We start from the raw sequence: 19,277 nt of genomic DNA on the forward strand, positions 1-19,277 counted from the left end.
CTGTAATCTTACATGGGGTTTTGGCTGCTGTGGGTGTCCTAACAGGCAGGAACCACGCTGAGATGAGGAATAAGTATCTAGTTTTTTTATTACTGCTACATTAGATAGAAAATCCTAACAAACTGAAGAAGCGTGAGAAAACCCATACGGATAAACCCCAAAAGTCAAGGCGGGTCTGTTCTGTGTCTCTGAATGACTGCTCAATTCCTCGCTACTACGCATGCGTTTTCCCCCCTGGATAGGGGCCCCCTCCTGCTCACCATCAGTGCTCATGACAGTGGGGGTTTGTAACAGGAAAACAGTTAGAAGTGGTCATAAAACACTTGAGAGGAGAGTTCTAGGATTATCTTTCGTTTCCCAGCCTGCTCTCTAATGCAAGTTGGCTCTCCATTTAGGAGTAGAGGAAAGATATGGAGGAAGAGTATGATGACTGGCTTGTCAGAGGCTTGTCATAGTGTTCTTGCTCTCATTAAATTTTTCCCTTTCTCTCATTTTACCCCCATCAAGAACACGCTAAGTGAGGAAATTGCCAACATGAAGAAGGTCCAGGATGAGCTACTGGCAAACAAGGTGAGGCAGATAGCAACTGAGAATTGGGCAGCAGCGGGGGTTGGGGGCATGATGAGAATCTCAAAGTCCAAAATTGGAGAGAAACATGTTGAAGTTGGGGAAGTATGGGGTTGGGTTAGGGGTTAGAACGAGGAAAGTTTCCCAAAGTATTTAAAGGGTATGATAGAGTCTTTGAGGTCTCTAGGTTGCTTTCCAGAACTGATCACCTCCTTTGGCCATGTCCTGCAGGAGCAGCTATTGGCCGAGATTGAGAGGATGCAAATGGAAATAGACCAATTACGTGGACGCCCAGTCTCTACCTATTCTCGGTAAGGAGGCTTCATGCTCTCAGAAACCAAGTAGTGTTCATTCCCAATTATCAAGTTCTCAAACTGTGCTAGATAATGGCTGGGTTCCCACAACTGAACCACTGATTCCCAGCCCGTTCTAGACTAGTCTTCAGTGTTGTAAATCCAGCCAATTATTTTATTACTTTTAGTTAAAGCTAGGAAAGGTGTTCTATATCTAGAACATGCCTTTTATAGTAGTATAGGAGTATTGTCTTACTCCTTTAAAGTTCCTCTCACATCCATACTTTGATGGTCTTTTATGCCAAGATTACAACATTCCCAACTTCTTGAAGGGTGGAAAGAGTCTTTCTAGGCTGGGCCATTAATAGAAAAGGGGCTGATGTAAAAAGGGGGCTCTTGAACCTGAATGGAGAAGATCTTCTTCTTCCCTGGTCATTCTTGCTCACAGTTCTTTTTTCCTGTTCCACGGAGGTCTCTGCCAGGCAGTGTGCTGGAGTTGCGTTACTCCCAAGCACCCATGCTGCCGGTAGGGGCCCACGTGGACCCTTACAGCAGTGCTGGTGTGGCAAGACGTTCGAAGAAGGGGCGCTGGACTGTCAAGGACGAGGCCACCAAGGTATGGAATTGCTGTGTTGACAATTGACAAGTTCATGAAAAAAAAACTGAACCAAAATGAAAGGGGTCATCAGGGAGTTCTGAAATGGTATTAGCAAGGTGTTAGATGTTTGCTCAGAACAGCCTTCCACAACCTGAATTCCTCCAAATGTGAAGAGACTACTTTATCAAATTCCCATTTGCTGGAAAATCTGAGAGTAGTTGTTCCAACACATCTGGTGTTCAGCAGATTGAGGAATGCTGGGCATGAGTTACAATAAACTCAACGGTCTTATATTTTGGCCTCCATGTTAATTTCTAGCAGTGCGAACCTATGATATGACATCATCATTCCCAGAATATGGCTGTCCTCAAAGTGGCAGCCAGTGAAATGGAACCAAGGTGAGAAACTCTCGCTGTGATGGTGTGAGGAGTATGAGAGGCAGGGCATCTTTTATGGGCAGCAATCCAGAAAAAGAATGAAAAGTTTAAATAGTGCAAACCATGGGTCACTGGTACAAAATGATCGCTGTGGTAAGATTCTGTAACCCAGCTGTGGAACTAAAAGCAGAATATTGCAGACTAGCAGATTAAAATGATAAGTGCAAAAAAAAAAAAGCAGAAGTATGCTAAAGGTTACCTGAAATCTAAAAGATGAAGGGTCTAGAGCAGTGTTTCTCAACCTTGGCAGCTTGAAGGTGTGTGGACTTCAACTCCCTGGGAGTTGAAGTCCACACATCTTCAAGCTGCCAAGGTTGAGAAACACTGCTCTAGAGAGCACTATCAAGAGATCATGGTAAAAGACAGTTGCTAATCACTAGCTTTCTAAGCAAAGAGATGCTGAAAGATCAACTGTTGTGGGACCCTCTTATAACAAATGGTTAAAGACAAGTGTCAAATTAGACCATGTAGCTCTGTAGGGAGCCTCCCCTGTTAACAACCTAAAGAAGCTAAGCTCTTCGAAACCATTTTGGGCAAAGCCTTCTGAAGTAGGTTTTTAGTGTTTTCCATGGTTATTTCTTGGTGCAGACCTAGCAAGGAACTTCTGAGGTCAACTCTTCAAAAATACATGTAGAACACAGGTACACACATGTATATCACAACACAATAGAGAGAGTGAGATGCCAGCCCAGAGATTGTAACATCTTTCTCATCTTCTTCTCCCAACCTTACTCTGGGTAAGACCTATGCATGTGTTGGTCTGGAATTAGATTGAAAGCTAAGGCTTAGTATTTAGAAATGTGTGGATTGCTATATTATGTATTGAGAGCTAGTTTGGTGTAGTGATTAAGGCACTGGGCTAGAAACTGGGAGACCGTCAGTTCTAGTCCTGCCTGGGGCACAAAGCCACCTGGGTGACCTTGGGCCAGTCACTCTCTCTCAGCCCTAGGAAGGAGGCAATGGCAAACCACTTCTGAACAACCTTGCCAAGAAAACTGCAGGGACTTGTCCAGGCAGGCTCTGAGAATCAGATATGATTAAACGGAATAGGTAGGTAGGTAGGTAGGTAGGTAGGTAGGTAGGTAGATAGATAGATAGATAGATAGATACTTTTTTATATTTATTGATGGTTTTGATTTTAGGTAAATTCTTTCACTGGTAAATGATAGAAAGTCAGAGTACATCTATTTGCTTATTAAGATAAAAATAATCCTGAATTTTGCAGTTCCTTGTAGAATACTTCAGCAATGCTTCTTAGAAGTCTTGATCACAGTAGTTCTGAATTCTTAGCAATCCAAGGAAGACAAATTTCTTGGCAAGCACTCCCCGTTGCCTTCTCCCAGCTCATGACTCTAAAGCAGATGTCCCCAACAGGTGTCCTTTCGATACGTTGCACTAAAACCTCCATCAGCCCCAGGCAGCATCTGGAAGGCACTGGAGTGGGGAAAGTGATGGGTCAGCAAGGCTGGGAATTAAATCTGCCTCAACCCTTCCTTCTCGCCCTTATTCTGTCAGTCACACTTGATGCCTGATGAAATCAGTGGGGCTTGAGAGATAACTAATCTGTCATTGATTTCACTGGGATTTATGCAGCTAATATCTAGATCTAGTCCACTCACTGCAACAGAATATGGGAGGATGCTGGATGAAGAATGTGAAAGGGCTCCTATAAGGGCTCTTAAAGGACCCAGGAATCTGCATGTCATTTCTGCATTTTAGATATATCGGGATTACTTATGCTTTAGGAGCATTTAATATTGCTTTTGTTCCATCACGGAGGTAAAAAGTGATGTGTTTTGGGGTTCCTAGGTGCTCTTTCTAGCTAGAATCAATCAGACAACACACTGTATAGTCTGGGCATATTAGCTGTCTTGCTGCATCTGCATATCATACACTGGAATTAAGTATTTATTTTTTCCCTAAGGAGTGTAATTAAACTGAAATAAATAATGGGTATCCAATCTCCCATAACCCGTAATTATACAAACACAGTATTTGTTTTTATACTTTCCTGCAGAATATCAAACCCTTCATATATAAGGGGATATTGATTTGGGGTTTTATATTGCTTAGCTAAGCAGAGAATACCTAATTGCCAATAACAGCTGATTTATGGGCAGTGATGATGTTGGGGGGATGTACTAAACTGAAAAAGCAATCATTAAAACTATTAAGATGGGGAAACTAAGCAGAGGGCACTGAAAAAAAGTGCTGTAATATTCACTGAGCTTTGCATGGTTCAGTGAGATGCACGGATATTTAGAACTAGACATAGGGTTGTCGTTGCGGGGAAAATAGGAGGAGGAAGGAGTATTTGGTATGTTTGCCGTCTTGAGTTATTTATAAAAATAATAAAGGCGGGATATAAAATAAAATAAATAATAAATAATAATAGATTCCAGAGGAAATGATATTGGTTCCATAGAATGGGTAGCACACCTAGAGAAGTTAGTACCAAACCCAAGTAGGTAGATGTTGCTTTTAGAGAATAGGGTGCATAGAATGTAACAGTGGTTGTAATCTTTTGCTTTCCATTTTCCATGTTGTCCTCACTGTTATTTTGTTTCCCTTCCTTTTTTTCTGTACTCCACTTGCTGCTGGACACACACCTGGTAAGTCTCTTTTGATGTCACTTTTGAGGAATGAGTTGTTGCAGCAAAACAGTACTAGCAATTGGGGAAAGCTAGTCATGTCTCTTATGGGCCTGCTGCTACCTGCTGAAGCTGGGCAGCCCTTATGGGCGTTTCCCATATCTATGTGGTAGGAATCATCAACTTTTTCAGGCTCCAGATACCCCTCCTTCTGAATTCATTTTTTTCAAACTGTCTAAGCTCTTGTGATATTGCTGAATTTCATAAGCTCTTGTACTAGAATCGTGCATCAACAGATGATACAAAAGGGTGTAAAATAAGGTATAAGCTAGAAAACAGAAGCTGAATTCAAAATGCTCTTTGTAGGCTAGAAAGGTGGGCTGAAAAATAAAAGAGAATGAAAGTTTAGAGACAAATGCAAAAAAGAAAAGAAAAGAAAAGAAACCAAATGCACAAGGGATAGAAATAGGAATGAAATGTGCAGGTGAAGAACTTCTTAGAGTTATAAGTGATCACAAGCTGAATGTGAGTCAGCAGTGTGACACAACCACCAAAAATGGTAAATCCAATTTTAGGCTGCATCAATAGTTTACGTTTTAACTCACAGGAAATAATAGTTCCACTACAATTTGCATCAGTCAGATCCAGTCTCAAATACTGCATGTAGTTCTGGGCACCACATTTTAAGAAAGATTTAGAGAAGCCTTAGAAGGAAAGAAATAAGGGGATGAGAAAAGAAGGCGGGCTGGGCTATGATAGCATTTTTCAAGTACATGAAAATGGGTCATAGACAAGGTCAAAATCTCTCCTCGGTATTCCTGTAGAGCAGGATATGGAATAACATGAGGCAGATTATGGTTCTGTGTTCAAGATCATGCCCTAAGAGCAGTTTAGAATGGAATTCTACAATTTCATGTGATGATCTTGTGAAATATGGTTTTTAATTTTGGGGTGGGGTGCAGGGACTTCAGTGCCATTTTAAGATGCAATGGACATCTTTGTTCTGGTGGGTGTCGTTTGTAACTCCTGCTTTCTAATAACTAACCAAGAAAGGTGGGGTAACTGGATTACACTTTCTCTTATGATCCTTTTTTTCCTTGACAGGTGTTTTTTCCATCTAAGGAGTGGGAGCGGGCTCAGCAGGCAGCTGGAGGCTCGTTTGAGGGTGGGCTGGATGGGTCAGATGAGGATGAGCGTGATCCTCTGTTCAGCTCAGCTGACCTGCTGTCTCCCAGCGGACAGGCTGATGTGCAGACCTTGGCCATCATGTTACAAGAGCAGCTGGAAGCCATCAACAAAGAGATCAAGTGAGTTGTCCTGGCCAGACACGGAGCAGCATGCATGTACCACTGTTTTCCTAAATTATAGCTCTCTGTTCCTGCCTGCTTGACCCAGGTGTTTTTGTGCCTTACATTTTCTCCTGAAACTATTTCATAGTTTTAAGGCTTTCCCTAAGTACAGTGTCCAGTGTTTTCAGCACATGCCCCAGTCCCTAAAGTAGGAAATCTGTATACAGGTAGTTCTCGCTTAACAATAATTTGTTTAGTAACAGTTCGAACTTACAATGGTGCTGGAAAAACTGACTTATGACCGGTCCTCACACTTATGGCCGTTGCAGCGTCCCTGTGGTCATGTGATCACAATTTGGGCACTTGGCAACCAGTTCACATTTATGACCATTGCAGAATCCTGTGGTCACATGATCGCCATTTTTGACCTTCCCAGCCGACTTCTGGCAAGTAAAATCAATGGGGAACTGCATGATTTGTTTAATGACCTTGTGGTTTGCTTAATGCCTGCAGTGATTCGCTTAACAACCGCCACAAAAAGGTCGTAAAATCAGGTCAGATTCATTTAATGACCATTTCACTTAGCAACCAAAATTCCGATCTCAATTGTGGTCATTAAGCAAGGACTACCTGTATGAGAGATGTGTCTCTGGAGTCTTGATTTGGTTCCTGAACAGTCCAAGTCTCTTGCTTCTAAATTATCCATTTTCCTTTGGTGATAGGATAGTAAGAACACTAAATTACAACCAAAGGGAGGGTCTGTTTCCATATAGCCCACTATTTGCCATGCTAGAGGAATATCAAAAGCAATATCCCTTATACAGATATATAGTCTATAGAAGTGTTTCTCAACCTCAGCAACTTTAAGACGTGTGCACTTGGACTTCCCCTAGCTGGAGGAATTCTGGGAGTTGAAGTCCACACATCTTAAAGTTGCTGAGGTTGAGAAAAACTGGTCTATAGCATACAGCCTATTCTACCACCTATTCTTACTGCATACATAGGTTAGGCAATATTTTCTTCTCTGCCGATGACACATTTATTTATTTATTCAATTCATATAGCCGCCATCTCAATCCAGTGACTTTGGGCTTTCTTTACCACATAAGTCTGTCTATTTGTGGTCTAAAAGTTATAGACATTTTATTTTGTAATGTTTCAGTATTTATATAAAAAAAAGTTTCCCGTCTTCATGGGAAGTGGACAGCAAAACATCTAGGGTTCAAGGTGAAACTTCGGTGTTTGTGTGAAATGTTGTGATTAAATTTTGTTAGGAATATTTTGTATGTTGAAATCTTGCTGTGTTTCTTTCTTTTCTCTATCCTCATAAAAAGTTGGCTTCTATTTATGGATGGCAAACATTTGGGCAAACAGGATTTTCTTTAGATTGAAGGAGAATATGCAACATACAGATAATGGAGTGTGCCCTTTTATCTAGGGACAGGGAAATTTGATCCAGACTACGTTAAACACATTTAGGACCATTTAAATTCATGCATTTAAATAATATAAATAATGTTCTGTATGATTTCAGTGGGACCTAAAGGTGCTTAATTTGAATTTGGTGCTGCAGGGGGCTGTCTGTCAAAGATGTAAAGATGGCAATCGTGACTTACATGGGGCTTTGATTGTCTGGTAATGGCTGGCATCTTGACTTTTTTGACAGCTCCCTGTGGATAGCCCTGGTCTGAATCCAATCCAGGAGTTGAGTTTTGGTGAAAATGCAGTTAGAGTAGCCTGGTTCCAGTAAACTAAACAAATTGTGTTCTTATTTATTTGATGAATAAATATATATAATTATTTACAATTATTTATTATTTATAATTATTTATTTACGATTAATTTATATATTGTTCTACATAAACAGGGTAAATAACCAGTGGCTTATGGGCTACATTCATCGACCAAATGAAGCACAGTAATTCCATTTAATTTCATGCCTTGCTTGTAGATTATACTGCTTGTGTAATTTATAGAAGAGAAGGTAGAACACATTGCCTGATTGTCCACAACCTTCTCATATTTTTTCTTTGCTGGCTACGCAAGACTGATCCAGGAGGAAAAAGAATCCACAGAACAGCGAGCAGAGGAGATTGAGAGCCGAGTGACCAGCGCCAACCTGGATGGATCCTTGGGCCGCTACCGTTCGGGCACTTCCATTCCTCCATCTGTCACCAGTTCAACTCTTGCCAGCCCTTCTCCCCCCAGCAGTGGCCATTCTACGCCCCGCTTGGCACCCCACAGCCCTGCTCGTGACGGAGAAAAAATGGTAGATTGTTAATGGGTCTGGGCAGGAACATGGACTGTGTGCATGCCCCTCGCCCCACGGTAGCTGCATTCTAAAGAGACACCATCAGAAATATCTCGGAAGATTCCACTGAAGAAATATTAATTCTAATCACCAAAGGGATGTAGCTGTTAGGGCACTGTTTCTCAAACGTGGCAACTTGAAGATGTGTGGACTTCAACTCCCAGAATTCCTAGCCAGCATGGGTAGCAGGGGAATTCTGGGAGTTGAAGTCCATACATCTCCAAGTTGCCAAGGTTGAAAAACACTGTGTTAAGGTGTTCAACTAGGAATGTAAAAACCCAGGTTCCATTTTCAGCCATGGAGTCCAAAAGTCACTCTGTCCACTTATCTCACAGGGATGTTGTTGGGAAAAAGGGAGGAGGGGGCATTATGTATGCCTCCTTGAACTCTGAATGAAGGTGGGATATACTGAAAATCTAACAAAGCATTGGTGCATATCTTTTTAGCCATAGAGCTGCATGAAATGTTGGGCTGGGAATTGGGGCCACTCATACATGCACTTCTTCCCTTTCACTCACATGCCAAATAATTTGCCCACCCCATATCCCTTTTTCTTCACAACCCACTGCAGGTCAGTAGCAGCAAGAAGGCAGTGACCTATTCCCCAGCAGTTGGCTGATCAGCTTCTGATGGAGCTAATATGTTTACCATTACTGGCAGCAGAAAATACCAGTTTAATTTTTGTTGGTTCTTTGATCATGTTCATCAGCTGTCCAGTAGAGAAAAAGGCAGGACTCTCTCTACCTCCAGAATGCACATATTTTATTTTCAAGGGCTGCTTGTGGTCCCCAGGTCACAGGTTGTCCACTTGGGATTATGCAGTCTCATCCCAGTTCTTCAAGGGATCTTTCCCATTCCTATCATTTAACTACAAGTGTCAGGGAATAAATCCCCATTTTCAAGGGTCCCAAACATCAGATTTGGAGGCAACAATAGAAGTTCACCTGACATTTAAAGTGGTCACTGTTAGAAGCAGTAGGGTTTAGGTAGGCCCTTGGCCTGCTTTGCTCAGCCTTCTCCTCTTGACAGCAAATCTCAGCTTGTTTAAATCAAAATCTCTCTTTAATTGTTCAGTTACTTCTTGTGCATGTGTGTCAGAAACCTATTATCACATTGTTATTTCAATAATCTGAAGGACATAGGAGAGAGGTATATAAAAGAGATACCTAATTTATGATCAGTTAGTTGAACTAAATTACCTTTAGATCTAATTTAGCCCAGGGCTGGCTAAATTCATGCTTCCTAAATTAATAAGGGTTTTGACACAGGACATAGACTTAGAATTAAGGAATAGGGTTTCCCTCAATACATGCTCCATCCATAATGATCTAATTGCACAATAAAGCTTCTGGTCTTCTTGTTGTAAATCCTGATTTTCTCATAAACTTCAGCAGCAGCCAATTTTAGAACAAGACTCTCAAGTTCTTGTTGAGGTTGTTAAACAAAGAATCAAACCCACCTACAGAGTTGCTGCAATTCACATGGAGATCTAAGGATGAAATACTATGTTGCTCAACTAGATCCCTGATTTTAATCCCATGAGTGTGAGACATTCATTCTTACAACAGCATATGCAACTTGAGAGACTCCCAGAGAGCTGCATCCTTCTTTCCCACCTGACAACAGGGACAAATAGATCTTTTTTGTACCATTTTCTCCTCCTAGCAGAACCATGTTGCCAAGGAAGAGGTACGAGGCTCTGAAGAGAAGGCTTTAGCGTTATGTGAACCCCCAACACCCTCAACCCCCCGCACAATGCGTCTTGATCGTATGACCCAAGCATTAGCTCTACAGCCTGGAACACTGGAAGATGGAAGGGACCTGAGAACCAGGTAAGTTGCAAGGAGGGGGCAGGGCAATGGGTCTTGAGTGGAGGATTGGAGGACTGAAATAAAGCTTGAAGTGTGGGGAGGGTGACATTTTAAGTTTTAAGGATGTGGCAGAAAAGAATAAACAGGTCAGACAGACAGATTTCCTACCTCAAAGAGGTCCACAGCTGAGTTCCACAACCTGGACTCATGGATTTATTTCAATTGTGCCTAGTAGGGCTTAACTACATTAGAACAAGGTGTCAGAGTCCAACTTCTAGACTCAAAACTATCGTTTTACTAGAATGGCAAAGCGCAGCCAAAGTAAGTTACCGCATATAGTGGCCAGCAGACTTACAATTAGTGATCAGGAATAATGCTCAGGTCAGAATCAAGCTCATAGTCATTTCACATGAAAATCTATTTCTGGTTTTCCCCTGCCCATGTATATTCTACTGAATTCTGTGCAGAACCTTTGAATTGGGATGGCCTATAAAAAACTGAATGAATAAACGAATGAATGAACATATATACATATACCTATGCACTGTATGTATTTTTCTTGGTTTCAGCTGCCTAATTTAGGGCTGTCTTCTTTCAAAACAAAGGGTTTTAGTTATTATTTTTTAAAAGGTTGGGAATTAAAAAAAACCCTAGCTGATCTATGTAGACCTCCCTGAGTTCTGGTAGTAGATTCCAGTCAGCCCATTCTGGCTCTGTAGTATGGCTGAAGCTGTGCTGAGGGCTTCAGGAGAAGACCTGTTTCAAAGAAAAAATTAGCTGTGAGAGAAAAGGAGACTATAGGGTGCAGTTTTGAGTGAAAGGTTGTGGGGTACAAAGGTAAAACAGAGCTTTAAAGTCTCAGTTCACTCAAGACACTTACAGTAAATGCAAGTTTTATCCTGAGTTTATATACCATGCAATGCCCAAACAAATATACCTGGTTATGGTGTAATATGATAGTTTGAGTCACTTTATATGCTAAGACAGTGGTTGGGTCTCCAAGCACACTAAACTACCTACCCTCAAACTATTTTAGCTTAGTTTAGTATGTTGTACCAACCCAGTAGGTATGGAAACAATTTCAATGTGGGGAAAAGTTGTTCTTGAATCTTTTTTTCTTATGCCACCCATATAGTACTTCTATCCCTGATTCTTTCCTTTGTCACAGCCTGGGGACAGAGGGTACGAATAGCAGTCAGGATTCCTTACACAAGTCCACCAAGAAGAAAAGCATCAAATCTTCCATCGGGCGTCTCTTTGGCAAGAAAGAGAAAGGGAGGCTGGGGCAGTTGGGCCGTGAGTCCCCCTCGCTTGGTATGCTTTCCCCACCCACAGCCTCAGTCTGACTTCTTTTTCTCCCACCAGAACAAGCCCCAGTCCTTCCCTGTAAATGTAATTCTGCCCTATATCCCCATGACCAAGGGCTCTGCTTGGAACTGTAATCCAGCCCATCTGGAGCACGTCAAGTTCAGGAAGGCTCCTTATAACCTGTCCTTTCTGTCCCTTGGCAAACAAAGACTGTAACAATTAGAAAAAAAGCCTTGCCTTTCTTGAGAATCCTGTCCTCACTCCCCTTATCTACACGAACTTCTGATTGCACGAATCTTATCTGAATGAGCAACATGGGTGCTGCCCAAAGATTTCTCTCTGCCACCTCCTGTTTGTGATTTTCCCCACATGAAGAAGTAGCTGCATAGGAATTCCCTCTTGAAAATTAAGACAGTTAATGGAGGCCATGATGTGATTCTCTTTCTCCCTGTGTAATTGGTCCATCTTTCTTGACAGCTGGGACACCATCTGATGAGATGTCATCTGCAGACCCCCTGGGCTTTGCTAAACTCTCGGGACCTGTGGACAAGGATCGTAAGAACAAAAAGAAGTAAGAAGGGGATGAAGAGGAGGGTTGACAGAGCTTCCATTGATTTGCACCTGCAAGACCAAACCCAGCTTGGCTCAGGGAGTCACTGGGTGGTAGCTGGAAGAAGCAGTACCGCACTTTGAGCAGCCCCAACTTTGCTGCTTGCAAAATGGGAATAATAGTACCATTTCTAGAATGATAATATTGAACGTTAAAATGGTTGATATGTAGACAAAGGAAAATTGAGGATCAGAAGGAAAAAGAGTCTTTAGATTTTCAGAGATTATTTCTTTTCCCCCAATCCTCTCTGTTTGTGTCTTTTCTGTACCCAGACATGAACTGTTGGAAGAAGCTTGTCGACAGGGGTTGCCTTTTGCTGCCTGGGATGGACCTACTGTTGTTTCATGGCTGGAGGTAATCAGCGTGGATGAAAATTCAGGTTCTGGGAAGATGGTTACTAGCTTCACAATCACACTAAGCCAGTATCATGAGCAAATTACAGAAGCTCCTTCTGTGGTTTGTTTAGCATGATATGCAAATGGGGTTCCCTGTTCTGACCATTCCAAACAAGCCAAGGGTTGAAAGCCTCTTGGCTTTTGGCTCTGGCTTAATAGGAGGGGAAGGCATTAGAATCCCCTAGTCCATATGAGATGTTCAACAAATTAATGGAAGGTGCATCTGTGACTTGTTTAGCTGCTTCCCCTGATAGAAGCCAAATAGGACCAATTGTGCTTTCCATAGAAAAGCAGAGTTCTTTAAAAAATTGGTTTAGCACAATGCATGAATCAGCCATTTTTATTTCCAAAAAAATAGAACTGACTGTGCACCTTGTGTGAGCACAGTACCTCTCCACTGTTCATAAAGTAACAAGGGAGAAAGACAGGCACAAAGTTGGATTGAATTGAAATCCAATGAATTGGCACGTGGGATTCCTCCTTCCTTATTTTTTCTATTCATTAAAGCACCCTGTATTTTTTTCATGCTTCTACATGAGTCTAAAAAAAAAGTCATGGTTGCTTTAATAGAGCAGAGATTCTCTGCTGGTGCAGTGTTTCCAAATATTTTTTGAAGCACACACAAGTTCCACAGAAAGAGATTGTTTTCCATCATATGGCAGCATTCCATCATGGCTAAAGAATACATGGAACATGGAGCTGTGAAGTCTTCCCACCCCAGCACTGGCAGGGAACATTAAATCCCAACTTTTGATGGTGGATTAAAGGGATAAATTTGCTCATCCAAGAACCAACAATAATTTCATGGGGACTTCCAACCAGGGCCAAATGAGATCCATGGGTTAGGGACTTTATTTCCTTCAGAGCTGCACAAGCTTAACACCTACTTAACCTCTCTTCTCATTTACTCTGGCAGCTATGGGTGGGCATGCCAGCCTGGTATGTGGCTGCTTGCCGTGCCAACGTCAAGAGTGGTGCCATTATGGCCAACCTGTCTGACACAGAAATCCAGCGAGAAATCGGCATCAGTAACCCTTTGCACCGGCTTAAGTTGCGCCTTGCCATTCAGGAGATGGTTTCCCTGACCAGTCCCTCAGCCCCTGCGACTTCACGTACAGTAAGTGGCAGGCTTTCTATCACACTGCCCTCTGCTGGGCCCTCTGTTGACCAACAGGAAAGCTGACAGCTTTCTGCTTTCTCCACTTGTTCACAACTGCCCCCCCCTCCTCTCTTTTTTTTCCTCTGCTATTCTTGCTAGTCTACTGGAAATGTGTGGATGACACATGAAGAGATGGAATCTCTCACAGCCACAACAAAGCCAGTAAGTGTTGCTGCTATGGGTGCTGTCCTCCAATCAGCTGCCTTCCCTCTTGGGCTCTATGTTGTGGCTGTTTCTAGGACCATATATTGCAATTTCCTGTGTGTGATTCTGTATGTATGCATGGCTAGAAGATTAGATGGCACTACCTTTGGAGTTATCTTGCTAGCAGCTTTCCTACCCAAGTTGACTGTTTTCTTCCTGTTGATTTGGCAGGAAATCCATGGACAGCACTTGATGAAAGCAATCTAGTTTCCTTCTGTTTGGAAGGACCAGTAATAAACATTGATCCAATGTGGGCCAGCCTTTCCTGACTAGTGCCGACCCTGAATAGTGTCCTATGTTGAGCTAATCTATCATTCTGTGTCACCATGCAAGTTACATTCAGAACAGCAGTGGGACTGTGGGATCTGCATGGTTGCCAGATCTAGAAACTGTCATTGAGTGAAACAATTTGAAACCATCTGAAATGATGTGCACGGTCTACTACCTGAAAACAGGAATGGCAACCTAAGGAATTTGTTGATAGAGTACAGTAGTCACTCTTTCCTGAACTCATTTGATTGTCTCCTTTAATCCTGATTTCCTTGATTGCTGCAAACTGGTTCTGTTTAACTTGAGACCAGATCTCCAGATGCAGCAGAATGAACAAGTAGGGTGGATTATTCTGGTTGTAGGAGGCCATTTTTATTGGAAGAGAGTAGGAAGAAAAACTGTAACCCAATTCTCTCCCTGTGGTACTTGGTTTCTTCTTAGCAGGAACAATTTTCTGTTTTTTTTGCATGGACACAGTTGGGCTCATTGGTTAATGTAATGGGATCCATTCAACTTCCAGACTCCACCATCTCTTTTTATTGCATGTGTAGATTTACTTAAGACCAAATGGAAATTGCTTACCACAATAGGGACTTTTCTATTAGCTTTGAGCTGCTGTGATGTGTTTGTGAATAAAGTACATCTAAAGCTTGCCATAATGGTTCCTTTCTACTTTCCTTCCTGCTTTCCATTTAACCACTATACAGGAGACAAAGGAAATCAGCTTGGAGCAGGTATGGGCGGGATTCACATGCTGACTCCTAATATGCATATGTTTGTATGTGTGCATTTCCTTTTATGGCAGAGAGCAGGACTGATGCTAAAAGCACCAGCAGTTCATTAAGTGAATGGAAGGTTTCCCAAGAATGCAGTTTCTCTCTTTTTGTTTTATGTTCCAGTATTAATGCTTTATTGAATGTTTTTTATACATTACACAGTCCGCACTCCCCATCTCTCTGTGTCACCCTGTTTATCTCCACCCTCCTCATCACACAGCCATGTGATTTTTTTAAAACTCCACATAATATAAACAATGATATATGTCGCTAAATAAATAAAAGTGAAGGGAAATATGTGAATCAAAAACATGCTTCTTACAAATTGCTCCTGAATCAGTGCTGAAGTTCATAACAGAAATTCTGCAGAATTCTCCCTTTAGCTCCAATAGATAATTTTACTGTATTGCTCATTTGAGGAAGTTCTATGTAAATATTTGTTTAAACAGAATTATTCACTCAGGTGCAGCTGGTATTTCATTACAGTAATCAGAGATTATGGCAGTGTTTGGAAGAGAAAAACAATCCTATGGATCTATTTGATTCCCTTTCCTTTTTTCTCTGTTTTCAATGTATTATGGGTATCTGTCTGCTGTTTCTATATCTTCTGAGTTTCTGGATAGCCAGGATGAATCTTGTCTGTGAATAGCTGCACACATTAACCAGAAGAAGTTCTCTGTTTTTGGAAATAAGCAAAAAGGAAAAGGATGTCTTGAAAACCTCTCCTGTTTTGGTTGGAAAAAAAATATTCTGCACTGGCTACAACTCAAGTTCTAAATACCTACAATTTAAGATGGTTTCAGAGAAACTGAAACTGATTCACAGAAGGGCAGTGAAGATGATCAGTCAAAAACCTGGAAATTAAATCTTGCAAAGAGAGATTAGCAGGAATATAAGATCCTTCAAGTAATTGAAGGATTGTCACATAGACGATGGCTAAAAGCTATTCTCTATTGTGTGAAGACACAGAATAATGGTTTTAAATTAGAAGGAGATTCTCACTGAATGTAAGGGAAAAGGTCCGAGCTGGAAAAGCAGTTCAACAATGGAGCCAATTATTTAGGAATGTAGCTGAGTTCCTTTCACTGGATAGATACATGTACAGGCTAGGCAGACATCGGTTTGCGATGCTGTAGCTTGGATTCCCGCTCTGAGCAGAGGGTTGGATTCACTGGTCTCCTACCTCTATGATTCTGTTATAATAGTCTTCACAGCTTGTGAGCATGCTACTTGTAGACTTAATGGCTGAGCTCCAAGTACAGAAAGAAAGCATTTAAAAGTCAGGGGGAGCTATCAGTTCTCAGTGACCTATCCAGAGGCAATTGCTTCTCATAGGAAGGTTTCAAACTCACTAAGAATAAATGTTAGGATTTCCTGGTATAGGGATTTCACATCAGATCCCAGATTAGAAAATTATTCAGTACTGGATCCTGGCTGGAAAATTATTCTCTCAGCTAGGCTGCTTTTTCTGCTTTTATTTAAGATTTCTCTGCTTTGTTTAGCAAAGCCCGCAACATTTTTTTTTACATAGTAGTAAGCATATTTTAACCATGAAGAAACAACAATTCCCTGAATTTTCTCAATGTATTAAACCTGAAAAGGTAGTGTGCAAGCCACAATGATGGGGTTCACATAGCACAAAATCAAACAAACATTTGATAGAGCACAGTATCTGAAGCCTGCCACTGACTCAGATCTACGGTCCATTTGCGTCAGTACCATCTGGACTGGAGATAGCAGCACCATTTTAAGGTTTCTTATATCCACAGTAAGGGATACAGAAATCAAAAATAATCTTCTGATTCCCAAAATATATTTTAAAAGAAGCATTCATCAGGCAACAGCTAGCAGCTAAATTGTTATGCTGATGAAATGGAGTAATTTTAACTCAGCATCTGCAATAGAAAAAAAATCAACATGAAAAATCAACTGTTTTTGGAAGGTATATTGTTTTTGGAATGCCATCAAGGAAAGGCTCTGGGATGGACAACTTCTAATATCAGAAACCTTGGAACAATCTTCCCAATCTGGTGCCCTCCAAAATCTATCTCTATCTCTATCTCTATCTCTATCTCTCTATCTCTATCTCTATCTCTATCTCTCTATTGGACTACAGCTCCCTTATTTCCCAGTAGCATGGTTGGGAAAGAGAATTGTCATATGATATATCTAGAAAAAGCTGCCTTAACATGAAAATGTCTAGAGCAGTGTTTCTCAACCTTGACGACTTCAAGTTGTGTGGACTTTAATTCCCAGAATTCTGGGAGTCGAAGTCCACACATCTTGAAGTTGCCAAGGTTGAGAAACACTGCTCTAGAGCAAGACACAAAAAACACAGGCAAGTTCACACAGTAAAGGAAGAGAGCCATAAACATGCACTAATTCCAAAGTCTTTCCCATTTTATCCTCACAACAATCCTATGACATATGTATTGCTAAGAGACATTGACCTGCCCCAAGTTCACAGAATGATTTCTAGGCTACGTAGAAAAGCCAGGTTAGTAACTGAACTTAACTGAAGCAATGGATGCAAATTAATGGATATGGATTTATAGTGGATGTTCAAAAATTGCAGGAGCAAGAAAATGGAAAGGCTACAATGCAGATCTTCCATACATGTGGAAGGAAAGAGAGCACATTTCTTCTCACTCACATGTTGTGTTAACAAAAGATGCTTAACCAGGTCAGATGCATTCATATAACACACTAAGCTTGGTTAGTGTTAACTTTGGTTTGTCCTTTGTGGTTGTCATCCATTTGCCTTGTAGTTTATAGTTCAGTGTATTGTGAATCCAGAAAATAGGTTATTTCAATGACCAGGTTATGTTCATTCTGCAAATATAGCCCTTCAGTCTCTCCCTTCTCTGCTTTTGCAGATCCTGGCTTATGGAGATATGAACCATGAGTGGGTGGGAAATGATTGGCTGCCCAGCTTAGGCTTGCCCCAGTACCGCAGTTACTTCATGGAGTCGCTAGTTGATGCCCGGATGTTGGACCACCTCAACAAGAAGGAACTACGGGGCCAGCTCAAGATGGTGGACAGCTTCCATAGGTGAGAAGAACAAATGGCTTGAGTCTTCCATGTGGAGGAACAGATTCATGTGACTGACACAACTTGCAGCACTAAGTTTATGAGGCATACACCCACATATGTGTGCAAAGGTCTGTAGTTTCAACTGCATATAACATTATCTATTAATGTTCCTCCACTTACAAAAGATTCTGGAACTGCAGTTTCATGGGGATATTAAGATTAGGGCTGGGTGAAGCTGCCTGGAATATCACTTGCTCTTCTCAGCCTTAAAATGGAACATTTAGAACTGAAATCCTCAAGGAAATGCTCTGTGCAGACCAAACTGAAAATTTACCAGGACACCCCTCAGTTGCTTAGCCTGGATCCAGCATCATCATCATCTTGGGCATCTGCTACAGTCCTGTTTTCCAATCATTCGCAATGATTGGTGCCACACTGAGGCTTTTAGGTGGGTGTTTGGAGTGTGTTAGAAGACTTAGTTCTTCACAATGTGCGATCCATTTTGGGGAACTTGGAAACTAATTTCAAGTGAAAAGTTTGATGACTACATGAAGGAGCTGGGTGTGGGCTTTGCCACTAGGGAAATAGCTGACATTGCCAAGCCCAGTGTAATTATCAACTGCAATGGGGATGTTATAACCATCAAGACAGAGAGCAGTTTCAAGAACACTGAGCTTTCCTTCAAATTGGGAGAAGAATTTGATGAGATCACAGCGGATGACAGAAAAATAAAGAGTGTTGTGATGCTAGATAATGGCTTACTCAATCAGGTACAGAAATGGGATGGCAAAGAGGCAATAATAAAAAGAAAAATAGTGGATTGAAAAATGGTTGTGGAATGTGTTATGAACAAAACTAGCTCCACTAGAATGTATGAGAAAGCATGAAAAATCCATATTGTACAAATTGGCAGGATCCCAAAGCAAAATAGAAAGCTTGGTTCAAGGAGCAGAGCCTTACCAATCAATGTTCTTCAGAAGCTGAATTTGACAGACCAGCTCCCAACTACTTTTGTTCCTAATCCAAAACATTTTGGTTATTCAATAAAGTGTTTACCTTCATTCCCAATGGTGCAGTTAAGAAAAATACAGTAGACTATGGACATAATGATCTTGCAAGGAACTCTCTTTAGATAGAAATATATATAGTTACTTGCTTCAGAATATGGTAAGTCGACCTTGCTTTACTATGGAGACTTTCTGTTCAGTGGAGGCCTGGATTTTGTCCCAAAGTCCTGCCCTGGTGCACTTCCAATCAGTGCTGGAAGTGAGAGATAGCATTTTGATTTCTACCCAATGCTCACAGAAGTGTCTGCTGAATGTGGAGTTTTCGTCAAAATGTGCATAGTGGCATTGCAATGCAAGCTCCACCTCTTATATACATGTGTGCAATGTCACAGTGCATGTACAGAAGGGGTAGAGTTTGCGTCGCAATGTTGCAACACACGTTTCATCATTTACCCCCTCCCACAACAAGTTAATGTCTGTTCAATATCAAGCGGTTTTTAGGAATTTTAATGGGAGCTCCAACTCCATGATCAAGCTACCCAGCATTAATTAGTACTGCTGCTGCCATTAAATAACTCCACCAGCACTTACCAATGTAGTAGATGATCCCATAGTGA

The 19,277-nt window shown here is 41.4% G+C and overlaps 2 protein-coding genes across 4 annotated transcripts in view; both read left to right on the forward strand.

The window, feature by feature from the left end:
- Nucleotides 1-19,277, forward strand: part of PPFIA3 (PTPRF interacting protein alpha 3) — a 56,236-nt gene that overhangs the window by 30,662 nt on the left and 6,297 nt on the right. Inside the window, exons 12-24 of one of the 3 annotated variants that reach the window (XM_063300932.1) lie at nucleotides 508-570; nucleotides 799-878; nucleotides 1,413-1,476; nucleotides 5,609-5,793; nucleotides 7,822-8,044; nucleotides 9,752-9,918; nucleotides 11,066-11,211; nucleotides 11,683-11,776; nucleotides 12,088-12,169; nucleotides 13,127-13,327; nucleotides 13,469-13,531; nucleotides 14,551-14,577; nucleotides 17,496-17,671. In XM_063300932.1, coding sequence (XP_063157002.1) covers nucleotides 508-570; nucleotides 799-878; nucleotides 1,413-1,476; nucleotides 5,609-5,793; nucleotides 7,822-8,044; nucleotides 9,752-9,918; nucleotides 11,066-11,211; nucleotides 11,683-11,776; nucleotides 12,088-12,169; nucleotides 13,127-13,327; nucleotides 13,469-13,531; nucleotides 14,551-14,577; nucleotides 17,496-17,671 — 1,571 coding nt within the window. The remainder of the gene's footprint in view (nucleotides 1-507; nucleotides 571-798; nucleotides 879-1,412; nucleotides 1,477-5,608; nucleotides 5,794-7,821; nucleotides 8,045-9,751; nucleotides 9,919-11,065; nucleotides 11,212-11,682; nucleotides 11,777-12,087; nucleotides 12,170-13,126; nucleotides 13,328-13,468; nucleotides 13,532-14,550; nucleotides 14,578-17,495; nucleotides 17,672-19,277) is intronic. The other 2 variants (XM_063300934.1, XM_063300933.1) reach the window with 2 other exon arrangements.
- On the forward strand, nucleotides 18,089-18,706 carry LOC134495460 (fatty acid-binding protein, adipocyte-like). Its single transcript, XM_063300942.1, has one exon. It carries the CDS (start codon nucleotides 18,142-18,144, stop codon nucleotides 18,475-18,477), a length of 336 nt encoding a protein of 111 aa, XP_063157012.1. The 5' UTR covers nucleotides 18,089-18,141; the 3' UTR covers nucleotides 18,478-18,706.

Source organism: Candoia aspera, chromosome 4 (assembly GCF_035149785.1).
Source record: "Candoia aspera isolate rCanAsp1 chromosome 4, rCanAsp1.hap2, whole genome shotgun sequence".
Taxonomy (NCBI): Eukaryota; Metazoa; Chordata; class Lepidosauria; order Squamata; family Boidae; genus Candoia; species Candoia aspera.